The sequence below is a fragment of the Neophocaena asiaeorientalis genome, unplaced genomic scaffold (assembly GCF_003031525.2).
Source record: "Neophocaena asiaeorientalis asiaeorientalis breed wild unplaced genomic scaffold, Neophocaena_asiaeorientalis_V1.1 scaffold1040, whole genome shotgun sequence".
Lineage (NCBI taxonomy): Eukaryota > Metazoa > Chordata > Mammalia > Artiodactyla > Phocoenidae > Neophocaena > Neophocaena asiaeorientalis.
Genome location: NW_020171694.1, coordinates 133542 through 148541, shown reverse-complemented (window position 1 = coordinate 148541; position 15000 = coordinate 133542). Strand labels below are relative to the sequence as shown.

The following is a 15000-nucleotide window of genomic DNA, read 5'->3' as shown; positions in this document are numbered from 1 at the left end:
TAGATAGATAGATAGCAGACAGACAGACAAGAGATTAGCCATCCTTGCAAGATATATTTTACATTATGAGTATGTTCATGTGATATGGCTGAGATTTTCTTCAGAATAAATCAGTGCAGAATTGGAATGGTGGAAAGTGGGTTGGGTGTAGATGAAACAAGCTTTGCCCTTAACTTTTCTGTTTCAAAAATGTCCATAATAAAACGTAAAAAAGAATACAAGGGGAAAAATTGCATATGGTATTGTAGATAGATAGATAGATAGATAGATAGATAGATAGATAGCAGACAGACAGACAAGAGATTAGCCATCCTTGCAAGATATATTTTACATTATGAGTATGTTCATGTGATATGGCTGAGATTTTCTTCAGAATAAATCAGTGCAGAATTGGAATGGTGGAAAGTGGGTTGGGTGTAGATGAAACAAGCTTTGCCCTTAACTTTTCTGTTTCAAAAATGTCCATAATAAAACGTAAAAAAGAATACAAGGGGAAAAATTGCATATGGTATTGAAGTATGTTCAGTTTAGGTCACTACTTTTATTCACTTGCATTTTGAAATAATGTTTTTAAGAATTGGTAATTGGTTCGGCAATAAAATAATTTCAGTTATCCTCCATCTCAAACACAGTGTTCTGCATAAATGTTAAAAGATATTTTATCCTAGAGAATATTTACTATAAAACAAATATGGTTTGTATTTTTGTTTTTAGACCAATGAAATACCTTTGAGTCAATTTGTTATGTTCCTACTATGTTTCAGGTTATCTTGCTAGTTGCTGGGAATAAAATAATGGGACACAGTCCCTGTGTAAGAGTATATGCTTTCTAATAGTATTCTCTGTTGAGATTGGTAAAATTCCTTTATTCAGAATGCCTAGCATTGACTAATAATATTTCTTGAATGAATAATGTTTTTAGTTATGTTAATGCAAAACTTGTTTTAATGAATATTTCTTATTAAGTTTTATATACACTAAGAATAAATTACTCTGAAAAACCAATTATGTTTCAGTTCCTTCCTTAACATCTGTCTCTTGCACTATTAAGCTGTCAAAGAATATGACAGACATAAACTCTGATGGCATTCCTTTTTTCAGAGGAACTTACTGATTAATGTTTACTAAAATCTGTTACTTTTAAGCTTTTCCAAAGTAGGCAAAATGTAAATGAAAAGAGTTAATTACTTATTTTTCACTTTAGCTATCTAATGGAATCCCTATAGAAAGCTGGTTTATGGATAAAAATGACAATGAACTTCTAAAATTGATACCATTTCTGGAGAAGCTAGTAGAACTGGTAGGTCTATCTTATCATTTATCTTTTTTTTTTTTTTTTTTTTATCATTTATCTTTTTATTAGGTTTTTGTTGCTTTAACTGTGTTGAAATAAATATTTTCAGTTGCTTTTTTTTTTTTTTTTTTTTTTTTTTTTTTTTTTTTTTTTTATCATTTATCTTTTTATTAGGTTTTTGTTGCTTTAACTGTGTTGAAATAAATATTTTCAGTTGCTTTATGTGTACTAACTTTAAGTCAACATGGTGGGACATTAGGGTAGAGATTGAAAAAAGATTACAAGCATTTTTGAAACTTATAAATTATATTAAAATTATGTTTATCAGTATTTAAAAATTTATATATCGAATGTTTTATTTTATCAGACTTCCTCTTGCTAACTAGTTGTTACTAACTAGTTGTGTTAAATTGATTTTGTAGTTCAGGTCTAGAATTAATGCTTATGGTACTGAAACTTTATTCTGGGAACTTTTTCCTCTGTGTCCATGGATTAATTTTAAAACTACTATATAAAGTTATGTTTATCAGTATTTAAAAATTTATATATCGAATGTTTTATTTTATCAGACTTCCTCTTGCTAACTAGTTGTTACTAACTAGTTGTGTTAAATTGATTTTGTAGTTCAGGTCTAGAATTAATGCTTATGGTACTGAAACTTTATTCTGGGAACTTTTTCCTCTGTGTCCATGGATTAATTTTAAAACTACTATATAAAGTAGAATTCATTGGCTGAATGCTTTACCTGTCTTTTGGTTTGACCTCTTATTGCATAATTGTTCTTACAAAATTAATACATTAATGATAGGCTTTTTTTTTTAATCTAAATTTAACTGCTTCTGTGTAGTATCTTTTTATTTGGCAAACAAAATAATGTAAATTATAAAATATTGATAAATGGTGGTATAGTTTCTTTGCAAAGTAAGAATGTTCATAATGTTATGAGGATCATGTCTTTGAAATTACGTGGCTTTTAAAATGTCTATTTCTCCACACAGAATGAAGATGTTCGACCTCACATCAGAGACCGATTTCGCTTGCATGATTTGCTGCCCCCAGATTAAGTACAAAGACTTGTCAAATCACTGAAGGGGGAGAGAATGCAGGACCCTTTTGGACTAAGACAAAAACATTGCCATTACTGTTGAAATTTTGCATTTTTGTACCCCGTCTTGCTTTTCTTATCTTGGTGCCCAATAATAATCAAGGGTTACAGAAAGAGACTTTATCTCAGATTGAATACATACAGTAGGTAGGCTAAAACAGAAGAGTCTTTAGAACTAGTGCAACTTCCAGTGAAATTTTTTTATGTACAGGACATCTGCAGTTTATAAAGAATTCTGTTTCTGCCACCAGCAGTTTGACCTGTAGTCACACAGGATTTTATGATAATAACAGAGATGAAAATGGACTTTTATTTTCTCTCTGTTTGGTGCTCTAAGTGGGTTTGTAGCCACTTTTCTGTTACTTTAAAATTCTCATTTCAACAGGAATGGCCAGTAAAAGTTGTTTTATTTTTCCTGTTAAGGTTTATAACCTTTTTACATTTTTGACCTGTATTAGATTAGAATTTCATTATGCATTCCTTTTAGTTGAGGCGCTTCATAGTTTTCTGGAAATAGTCAATTTTTAGTTTTTTATTATACATTTGAATGGCCGTTTTCCTGCTTTGTCTGCCTGCATATTGTATATTTGTTTAAAAATATTCTCTACTTTTAGTCCATGTAAGTTTCATTTAGAACATGCATTTATATTTTGTTTCTGTAATATTCTACTGTAGGTGAAATCTTTTCAAAAATCAAGAGACTGGGTAGATAAGAATATATGAATGACTAATATTCAAAAGATTTAAACCATTGTGATGGCATGTGTTCCCAAGTGGTAATATCTTGCAGTGGCACACAGATTTGATGGATAAAAGGTATACCTCAGACTTCACTGTGCTCACCAATCTTTGAGGAGAATGAGTTTGGTCACCTGTTGGGCTTGATTTGGTTACTGATGCCTTTGGTTTTCTCCAGGAATGAAGTATTCAGCACAGTGATTCAGTATTTTTAGTTACTTTGCATGGGCTGGTAGTACCTCTGTTATGCTCTCAGTTACAATCAATTAAAACTCTGTGTAACAGTCTTGGTACCTTACAGTAGCTATGCATAATCCTGTGGCACAGTAAACTCCCAAGCCACCAATGCAGTTAATATGTTCTCATAGTGGTTTTCTATGCTATATGAAAATAGTCTTCAAGCCTTGGTTCTCTAATGCAGCTACCACAAGAGGTTGATATTTTTATAGTGGCGTGTAATCTCTTTTTCGGGAGGCTTTTTATGGAAGGTAGAATTTGTAAAAGTTAGTATGCTTTGCCTCTCAACTGCATTATCATACCACAGGCTCAGACTGTTTTTGTGTAAAGGATGTCAAAGAACGGCACTTTTTCTAAAGAGAAGTTTGATATTTTGTATGCTTGTTAAGAAAGTACAGTATTGGAAATTAAAGGTGGACAACTGATAATTGAGGAGTATGTCACTTAATTTTTTATGTATATTACCTGTTTACTTGTACAACTTATTGTACAAATTACATGCAGCTTCATTTTCAAATGAATCCTTAAAATAAGGAAATCTTTTTAGGAAAACATTTAATTTTTGTATTTTTGATTTTAAAGGCATGAGTTATGTCAATTTTCAGTGTATTAATGAAGATTTTAACTTTTCATCAGGTTGAGTGTTTTCTTACTGTATTATCTGTTGTGTATGTAGTTAGCATATTGTGTCACTGAACTGTTTAAAAATCTAGCATGTAGAGCAAGCCTGTTTTGTGGAAAATCCTTATTCATTAAAAAAATAATCATGGCAGATTTTCTGCAAAAAAAAAAAGCAAAAGCATTTGCAATTCAGAATACTGGGGGTTTTTTTGTTTGTTTGTTTTTAATTTAAAGAAAGGTATTTTGCTTGCAGGAAAAAAATACTACAGATTCATTTTAATGAGAATCTTTGAAATGTATTTATCTTTAGGGCATCTGGGCATCTTTATGCTGTTTGTCTTCTGTCTTTCTTGAAATAAAATGTACATATGTTACCTTTACATATGCTCTTGCTCAAAATTGTGAACCTGGTTACATTTCTCCTTGCTCCCTTTTTATGTTCAAACAGCAAAACCCAAAACCTATACAGGATCTAAACTTTCAGCTTGCATTATAATTGCTGAAAGCTTTTCTGATTAAGTAAATATACAGTCTCAACGGGCTTTCCCACAACTAAAAGGGAAATGTAAGCACCTATATATACCACTGTGCCTATAGGCACTTTAAAAACAACTTTTAGTCATCTTTTATTGGTAAAGCTGTTTTTGATCCCCTGCTAGCAGAGCTCCTTTAAGTTGACTGACAAATGAATCAAGCCTAACAAGATTCTGTAAAGAAATAAACTAAGGGAGAATTTTATATGTCCTGAGAAAATTTCTTGAGATCAATTCAGTCTCTTTTTCTTCATTACTTGATTTGAGTCATTTTAAATTTGTTAATACAAAATTTAAAATAAGTTATAGAGACAGTTATCCAGCTTCCTCCACTTTAAAATGTGTTATCTTATTACCCCTTCTTTCCTTTATCTGTTGGTAGATATTACCTTAAACATTTCCATTAGTTAAATGGAGGTGTTTATGAATTGAGATGTGCCCAGCCTCTTCAGTTCACACAGAAAACATGAACTCTTAAAAACTGACTAGTAAATGCAGGAGAGATGGATACCTGATAAGACACAGCAAAAGTGACCTATATACACATTACGACTCTGAAGTACATATTATAATTGTGATATTTCCAGTGGTAAATGTCTGACTTTTAAAGACATTCTTTTAAATATTTGTATTATTGTTAGGATGTTTTAATCAGTTTTGTTTTTTAATTCCATGTAATATATGTAGCCCTAATCAGATTTATAGCACCATATTTCTCCTTGGGTCTTAAAAGAGAGTTGGCAACAATTTAAAAGCATAAATTGTTTTATATTAGCTAGTATGTATATTTATTTACCTGATGGCTTTATTGTTTCCCAAAATTTTGGGGGCATTTGTTGAAAGCATTGTAACTTCTATAAATGGCTATTTTCTTGTAACTGTCAGTGAAAATGGATGTGTACATTGTGTTTTTATATTACTTTGGTTTTCCTGGTTTGTTTGTTTTTTGGGTTTTGGGGGGGATGGTTAAACATAGAATCATGTTTTTAAAAAAAGTTATCTTTGGCCAATGACTTTTTCAACTAGATATTACTTGCATTCAACCATCTAAAGAAGTTTGTTTTTTACTGTTTTGTTTAGTCAACTTGCTGAAAAACAGAGACTTCATCTCATCAGTGAAGAAAGCATTTCATTATCCCTACAAATCTTTGCAGCGAGCACAGACTTCTTCATAAGGACCAGATCTTTTCCACGTCTTGTGTCAATCACATAAAGCTGAAATGTAAAGGACACTGAAGCCTTCATTTAATTGTCCTAACATGATGGTGTTATATACTACATCATTAGCTAGTTAAGGTTTTCTCACCTGACTTCTCTTTGTCTTCCTAGGTATTTATTTGTTATCTCTTTTAAACTTGTGTATCTAAATTAACTTAGTGTTAATAGTCACCCACCAAATAACTATGCCAAGTAACTAGGAAAGAATGTTTATTTTATTTCCCCTTATAGGGGAAGAGTGGACTGGGAACAAAAATGTATGGGCCAAAAGGCCTTAGGTTGTCATTCATTCACTTTCTTATTCCTCTCATGAGCTGTTTTTGAGTATAGTATTTTTTCAGTGCTTATGTGCTTGATTATGTCATTACTTTTCATGTCGTCCCCTGAGTTAAAAGCCTGCTAAGAACCTGTATAAAATACATTTTAAAAATTTCAGAATAAGAACCACAGAACTCAGTATCTTATATTTAAATGCTATTTAAATTATTATTGGAATCCAAGTCTCATTCACTAGGATACATTTTTATAAAATGTTTCTCTGTATCTTGAATTGAAATTACTTGCCCAGAAGCAAGAGTTCCAGGGTTATGTGTTTTGAGAAATTTTTAAAAGGGGAGATGAGAGCAACAAGTTTATACTTACTTTATGGTTTTTATATTAGTTATTAGTATTTTAAAATATATCACTGGTTCCCAAACCTGACTCTTCATTAGAATTACTCTGTGGAGCTTTTGAAATACAGATTCTTGAGGCCTAACCTCTGCCAAATTGTCTCACTGGGTCTAGAGTGGGGCCTGAGAGTTTCGTATTTTTTGAAAGCTCTCCAAGTGATTCTCATAGATTTGGGAAATCACTACTTTACTTAATGTGACAGTGGTTTGGGAGTTGAGAATAGGCAACAAAATTAAGTTTACCAGACATCTCTTTGTGGTAGAGTTTTCTTTTTTCTTGTTTTAACTGGGACCAGATTTCACAGAACTTATTCAAGATGCATGGAGGAATAATAAAGAAGATTGAGGTTACTGCTTATTATCATTCATGTCTTTCATACTTTTTAAGAGTTTGCATTTTCTAGCACTTGGAATAGTTGATCATATACACAGCTGAAGGACATATCCCTGAATGAGACCATTCTATATATTAACTGTAAAATATTTCACTATTTTTTTATTTTATAAATCTTTGTAGAAATAAGCAATGAAATACTACTTTCATCTTTTGAAATGGGATTTTTCAAGGCAGTGTCCTTTTGGCATTAAGGTAGGGGGGAGTTAATATTCTCTCTGCCTTTTTCCACATGAATCAATATAAAGTCATGGACATTTAAAATATTCAATTTAATTTCTACATATTTACTATGCAGTATAGCCGTGAACAAGTAATGTAGATTTAGTTTTCTCATCTTCAAATGCCCTGATCACCCTACCTCACAGGGTTGTTGTGGGGATAAATAAAACTTTTATGGAAGCACTTTTCTTTGGTGATATTTTATCAGCCATTAGAAACAATATAATATCTAACAACTTATATTTGTATAGTGCTTTGTTTACAAGTACACAATTTTTTCACATTGCTTTCTCTTTCGATGATCTGTAAGGAACATAGAGCATGTTACAGATACAGAAAAAACAGATAAGGAAACAAGCTGAGAGAGGGCTGTGACCCAAGACCTCACAGCTGTTCTAGGAGACTTGAATTCAAGTATCATTACCACAGGCTATTTCCCAAGGCATTGGCATTTTGTATAATCATGTTTGTACATAAATACAAAGCTTTCCCTAGTTTATAAAATGAATGTAGCCAACAAAGTGTTCTTATAAAAGAATATATTAACTCAGTGCAAAAGCTTGTGGTACAAACTAGGCCCTAGAGTTTAACAATCCAATATTTAAACTAGAAGGAAATTCCATCTTCTAAGGGTACATCTTTATTTTACAGATGTAAAATGTGTCTAGAAAAGTGTCCTCCCAAGATCACAAAGCTGGGATTAGAATCTAGCTCTCTTAATTACCATTACTCAAAGTAATGACTTTAGGAGGAATAACATTCTTAATTTCTGGAACTACCAGAAGTGCAGAAGTTGCATAAAACCTGAATAATGAAGTGGTTAGCTTTAAAAAGTAGAGAGAAAATGGCAAGAAAGAACCAGATTATGGTGAGCTAAAATGAAATTATACTTGATGTAATGGGCTAAATAACTTGAACCAGTATAACAACAAAATAGCAAGCTGGTCCCACCCCAATCTCTGTGATGAGACTTAAATACAGTATTGTTAACTCTAGTCACCATACTATACGTTAGATCCTTGGAACATTAGATCCTCAAACCACTAGAAGTCTGTACCCTTTGACCAACATCTTCTGTCTGGGATGAGACTTGATAACTATTTTCCCTGAGCTTGAAAGGAGTGTAATGCACACAGACTGGTTTGAGTGTCACTGCAGTAGGCCTTTAGAAATAAATGACTGGACTTGGGAATAGCTGACTTAGGAGTATGGGTAATAAAAAGGAAAGTTCAGAGTCAAAAGACCTGAAGTTCAAAAGAACTTAAGAACTCATCCACTTACTAGACAAAGGAGTTCTCTGATCCTTAATTTGTTCATCTGTAAAATGGGTGGTGAAACATGTATACAAATAACTACCAGAACTGAAATGTTAAAGCAGCTAATTTTCTTGAGGGTGTGTGAGATCTATACAGGGTGTTGGGAGATGTCTGAAGCTAGAGGGGGCAGAAATGAGCAGTAGAATCAGATTATTGTAATACCACAGATGTCAGGGAGGTTTTTTAAGAAAGACATGAGCAGCAAGCAGTCTGGAAAGAAAGACTGGAGAAGTGGTAATGGAGAGGTCACCTATGATTGTTAAGAACAGCGGTCCCCAACCTGTTTGGCACCAGAGACCAGTTTTGTGGAAGACGGTTTTAACACGGCCTGGTGGCGGCGGGAGGGATGGTTTCGGGATGATTCAAGCGCATTGCATTTATTGTGCACTTTATTTCTATTATTATTACGTTGTAATATATAATGAAATAGTTACACAACTCACCATAATGCTGACAGGAGGCGGAGCCTAGGCGGTAATACGAGGGACGACGGGAAGTAGCTTGTAAATACAGATGAAGCTTCGCTTGCTCACCGGCTGCTCACCTCCTGCTGTGCGGCTCGGTTCCTAACAGGCCACCGACCGGTACCTGTCCGCAGCCCGGGGGTTGGGGACCCCTGGTTAAGAACATTTTGGATGAAAATAATGCTAACTGCGAAGGAAGAAATGGAGGATGAGGAAATTAAAGAGTGAGTATTAAATGGCTTGAGAAGTAAGTAGTTGGGGTAGCAGGCTCATGTAAATGACTTGCCGAGTTAGAAGTCTCTTAGTAATCAGTGAACCAAATGAACTAGAGCTTTTAGTGGCTCCCATATACTGAGCTTTAATGTTATATTTGGTGTATGACAATTGTTGAAGGTAGCTGTAAGTAGCCTTTCTGATGACAGTAAAAGTCTTTTAAAAAGTCGTTTAAAAACACTGCCTTAACTGTGCTAGGCTCTGTGGATGGCAGAAGAAAGCAAACCTGACACTGCCCTCAAGCTAACGGGCTAGCAGTGGAGACTGACATTTGCTGGGAAAAGGAACACGAACGAAAAGACTGGCTTTGAGGGCTAATAACACAATCTAATCTGAAGTCAGGCTTGGATTGGCTGAAGAAGTATTAAGTTGAGATCTGTAGAACATTTATTGAAAGAATATTAAGCCAGGCTTGGTTGGGGGAGGGGGTGAAGTTAAGCAAGGGGGTAAATAATCAGATTTGTTTTAAAAAGATCACTTTGACTGCTGAATAGGGAATAGATTGAGTGGGAGACCAGTTTGAAGAAATACAGACGTTGACTTAATTCGTTCCACACAAAGAATTTCCTTTCTCCACGATAATATGGTTAATGTATTGGGTTAATGTATTAACCCAATGTAATGTAATGTATTAATGTATTGGGTAGCATCGTAATGGACAATATGAGGTCGGAGATTGGTAAAGTTCTAGGGAAAGTATGGCTTGCCCAGCTTAATGATAGAAATGGGAAGGTACTCTAGGATTTTATGGCACCATATAAAAGTTAAGTATGGAAAAATGTATAGGAGTTGAAAGGAGACAGATGCTGTCATTTCACGTCTTGGGTAGGCTCTTTAGGGGAGGAGGGTTAAAATTGAAAAAGTCATTAGTTGTTTCTACATCAAATCATGTAAATCAAATCAGTGATTTTGGTATTTTATAAATGAGTGGTTTTTTTTTGGGGGGGGGGGGTTGGCCAAGGGGGCCAGCATGGGAGATCCTAGTTCCCCAACCACGGATGGAACCTGTGCCCCCTGCACTGGAAGTGTGGAGTCTTAACCACTGGACCGCCAGGGAAGTCCCTATAAATGAGTTTTAATCTGGTTCTATTTGCAATTAAAACCGCCTCCTCAGCCTGGCCTTATTTCATCTTTAGGAGATTTTGAGTCTGGTGCTTAAGGCACTTCACTTAAAAATAAGCCATAAGCAGCCCTGCTTCTTTTCTGCTGGCATTTACTCTCCTATGGCTTTAATGATGAAGCTTCTTAAAGGCAGAGGTTTTGATGTTAATTTGTTCAACAAACACTGATCAGTCACTCTGCTCATCTGTAAGATGGGAATAGTGTTATGTGTGATTATAGGGTTTCCCTAGAGATTAGCGTGTGGATCACAGATTAGTTTTAAGGAATAATCGAAGTCTCCAGCACAGAGTTCTTGACAATTGTCTCCCAGCTTCTTTATTTCAAAAAGCAGCATGCACAATTCTGTGAATAAATTCTATTCTCAATTTCTGTTTCAAAACTTTATCAATGAAGCATACATATAGCCCACATATTTTTTGCATAGCACCTCCAACTCTCACACCCTATTTTCAATTGCATGTGGTTTAATACCGTGAAGTTAACACCCCAGAACCTAGAATAGTACTTGGTACAGGGTAGGCCGTCAATAATTATTTGTTGAATACATGATATAATGAATGAGCTCATATTTCAAAGTTTGAACTTCAATTTATAAGTCCAGAAAATTGATTCTGAATGTGCAACTCAGAATTGATGAAATTCAGAGGAATTGGTTCACACTAACTAAACTCACAAAACACTAATTTTTAGACCAAATATCAATTCCATTCATTTACCTCCTTATGAAACTAAATCACAGTCCGATGCCAGCTTGGTAAGGGTAGAACCAGAGAGAAGGTCTACTGAAAGAGAATCATAACGGCTAATATCAAGTCAACAGGATGCCCTCATCTTCATCTCTGCTAGGTATCTGCCAGAAGTCTGCAGGTCAGCTTAGCCTTTTCTCTGGGGACTGTCCAAATCTTGTTCTTTGGCCTCACCTCCCCTATATTTCACCTTCTTTCTGTTAACACTTTTTGTTTGTTTGAAGGTACATTGTCTTAGAACATCTTCAGGCAAGTAAATACAGATGACTGTACTACCACTTCAGAAATATACAAGCTTGCTTTCCTGAGTCTTCACCTTGGGATATTCGATTGAATCTGGCACCTTCTTAGCCAATTATTTACTATTTCCTAGTTCAGGTCATTGCTAAAATGCTGTGGGCTTACTAGTAATATATTAAAAAAGCAGCTTTCCTTGGGGTGCAGCTGTATTAATTTTCTTTTGAGACTACCTTTCATGAGGAGAAACAATGGCCTCATGGGCGAGTTTTTCTTTGAGGAAAAAACCAGTTTTGCCTAGAAATTTATTCATGCAGTCATTCAACAGTTATTAAGTGCCCACTATGTGCCAAACAGACTGAAGTATACCAGAGCTTAGCCTCTCAAGATTTCTTATCTGCAGATAAGACTACTATGATGTATTTGTTAAAAATTTTAGCTGAGGCCAATAATGGAATTTACTGGAAAGATACTGGCGTACCTCATGGCATTTAAGGAAGAGCTAGACAACTGGACCTCAAGGGAAGGCAAGAGGAAGTAAGGTCGCTTGGGAAATCATCACTTCATCAGGAGGTCTTTCCTTCAGGCTGCTGTCATCTGCCACCAACTCCCAGGCCCTGAGAGTCTTGAGTTCCAAATTCTAAAGTCCTGGGAAAGAGAATCTTTCCGTTATCACTGTATAACAATTCACCTCAAGACTTAAGAGGCTTAAGATAAGTTATCTCTCACAGATCTGTGGGCTGGCTGGGCTCAACTGGACAGCTCTTGCTTGGGGTCTTCTGTGGTTGCGATCGTAGTTGTGGATTGCAAATTCCCTGGTGGTCCAGTGGTTAGGACTCCAAGCTTCTACTGTAGGGGGCCCGGGTTTGATCCCTGGCCAGAGAACTAGGATGCCACAAGCTGCACAGCAAAAAAAAAAAAAAAAAAAAAGGGTAGCTGTGGATGGAATCATCTGACAGTTCAACTAGATTGAATGTCCAAGATGACTTCTTTGCTCCCATGTCTGGCATCTCTGCTGGGATAATCTGGAACAGCCAGGGGCTGGCTGAATACTTCTCTCTCCCTAAACAGGCTCTCTGTAAAGTTATCTTGAAACAGCATGGCAATCTTAGGGTAATAAGACTTCTTAAATGGTGGCTGGCTTCTACCAGAGTGAGCATTCCAAAAGGCACAGGTGGAAGCTGCAAGGCTTGTTATAGCCTACCTTGGGTGTCACTTCTGTCCTATTCTACTGGTTAAATATGAATCATAGGGCTACCCCAGACTCAAAAATTATATAAGGGCTTGGATACTATTCATTAAAGGGCCACCTTTGGAGACTAGCTACCAGATAATTTGATGGTTCCACTGGGTTATTTATATCCCACTTAGGGGCAGATTCAGATTTTATACAGCTTGAAGCATATACAGTCTGGAGGGCTTTCTTGAAGAATGGAAGGGGCCTATGCAATGAGGGGCCCTGAAGCTACAGCTTCATTAGATTCATAGATAATCTGCTTCTGACCCCCCTTCTCAAATCAGCTATGGTAAGGGAGTAGAATGGCTTGGGGAGCCCACCTACTCTTGTATACTAGGACGATTTCCAGAAAAGGAGAAATCATTGTGAGCTTTCCCCACTCCTCACCATAAGTGTCCAGTGTTCAGTTCAATATAATCTGATCATTTGAATGTTTAGAACTCAGGTCTCCTGACTTACAACAGTGAATTTTCAAAGATACTATATTGCATAGCATTTTAAAATTTGTATTAAAAAATGTAGTAGAATTGGAAGGATACAAAAATTTTTTTTAACTTACTATCCTTTATATACCTTTTTCTCCTGGCTACTTTTAAATGTTGATGTCCTTCAAGGTTTCTCATTCTATCCTATCTTCAGATGGCCTCTACTTCACTTGATTCCATCCACCCCCATCATCAGATAACTCCTAATCCTCTATCTGTGGCTCAGACCTCTCTAGTTCCAAATATATACTAGACATTTCTATTTGGATGCCTCAGAGGAATGTCAAGATCTGTGTGGCCAAAACTTAACCCATCCTCATTCCTTATTATGATGAGAAACACCATTCAGGCATCTTCAGAAACATTTACGGAGCATTTACTACATGCCAGGCACTGGGAATACAGTAGCAAAGAACACAGACAAAATACCTGTGCTCCAAACAGATATTAAATAAGGAAACAAGGTCATGAGAAATTGTGATAAATGCTATGATAAAACCAGAGCGACAAGATGAGTAACTGGGAGAGGCCCCTTGCTGGAGGGAGAACAGGGAAGAACTTTCTACAAAGGTAACACCTGAATTTTGGAGGAAGAAAAGCCAACCATGTAAAGGTGTGGAAAGAGCACTGTGGACAGAAAGAATAGCAAGCACAAAGTCCAAAAATAGGAAAAGGCTTAGTAGCCTCAGAGGGCCAGTAACAATGGTGTTAATGAGACGGAATGGCATCATAAGGGGGTTGGTGGGAGGTAGGAGTCAGATGGTGCAGAGCCTTGTAGGCCATCATAAGGAGTTTCAGAATCTAAATCCAAAACAAACAAACAAACAAACAAACACCAAGAAGCCACTAAAGGGATTTCAACTAGGAGGAAGGGGTGTGATGATCTAATTTACATTTTTTAAATAAACTGCCTGGTGTATAGTGAATGGACTGTGGAGAGGGAAGAGTAGAAGAAGGAAAACTAATTGAAAGCATATTATAGTAGAACAGCCTAGAGAAAGCTTGGATTAAGGTGGTAGCAAGAGACATGGATTCGAGATTAACATTGGAAGTAATTCACAGACCTTGGTGATGGACTAAATTTAAGGGGTAAGTGAGAGGAAGAAAGCAAGGATAGCTCCCAGGTTTTTGACTTGAGCACCTATAGCTGGATGTTACTTCCACTCAATCTCCAAAGGCATCATCCTCTACAGCTCCCCTCCCCTCCTCCTCCATATCCAGTCAGTCACTGTGTTAGTCAGGGTTATTCAGAGAAACAGAACCAGTAGCATGTGTATATATAGAGAGAAAGATTTATTTTAAGAAATGGCTCACAGGGAATTCCCTGGCTGTCCAGTGGTTAGGACATGGCACTTTCACTGCTGAGGGCCCGGGTTCAATCCTTGGTTGAGGAACTAAGATCCCACAAGCTGTGCAGCGCAGAGAAAGAAAGAAAGAAAGGAAGGAAGGAAGGAAGAAAGAAAGAAAGAGAAAGGAAAAGAAAGAAAAATTGGCTCACGTAATTGTGGGAGCTGGCAAGTCTCAAATCTGCAGGGCAGGTCAGCAGGCTGGAGACCCATGGAAGAGCTGATGCTGCAGAGTCCAAAGGCAGGATCCCTTTTTCCTCAGTGTGTTTTCTTTTCTTTTCTTTTTTTAAAAAATTAATTAATTAATTATTTTTTTGGTTTTCGTTGCTGGGCGTGGGCTTCCTCTAGTTGTGGAGAGCGGGGGCTACTCTTCATTGCGGTGTACCGGCTTCTCATTGCGGTGGCTTCTCTTGTTGCGGAGCTTGGGCTCTAGGCACAGGGGCTTCAGCAGTTGTGGCACACGGCTCAGCAGCTGTGGCTCACAGGCTCAGCAGCTGTGGCTCACAGGCTCTAGAGCACAGGCTCAGTAGTTGTGGTGCATTGGGCTTAGTTGCTCTGAGGCATGTGGGATCTTCACGGCTCGAACCCGTGTCCCCTGCATTGGCAGACGGATTCCCAACCACGGTGCCACCAGGGAAGTCCCTCAGTGTGTTTTCTTTTTCTTTTTTTTTTTTTTTGCGGTACGTGGGCCTCTCACTGTTGTGGCCTCTTTCGTTGCGGAGCACAGGCTCCGGACGCGCA

At 36.6% G+C, this 15000-nt stretch overlaps 1 protein-coding gene across 1 annotated transcript in view; it reads left to right on the top strand.

Annotated features, from left to right (window-relative positions):
- Positions 1 to 4733, top strand: part of CTDSPL2 (CTD small phosphatase like 2) — a 68841-nt gene extending 64108 nt beyond the window's left edge. The window contains exons 12-13 of the mRNA XM_024747540.1: positions 1205 to 1300; positions 2293 to 4733. Coding sequence (XP_024603308.1) covers positions 1205 to 1300; positions 2293 to 2358 — 162 coding nt within the window. The 3' untranslated portion in view covers positions 2359 to 4733. The remainder of the gene's footprint in view (positions 1 to 1204; positions 1301 to 2292) is intronic.
- The last annotated feature ends 10267 nt before the right edge of the window (positions 4734 to 15000 follow it).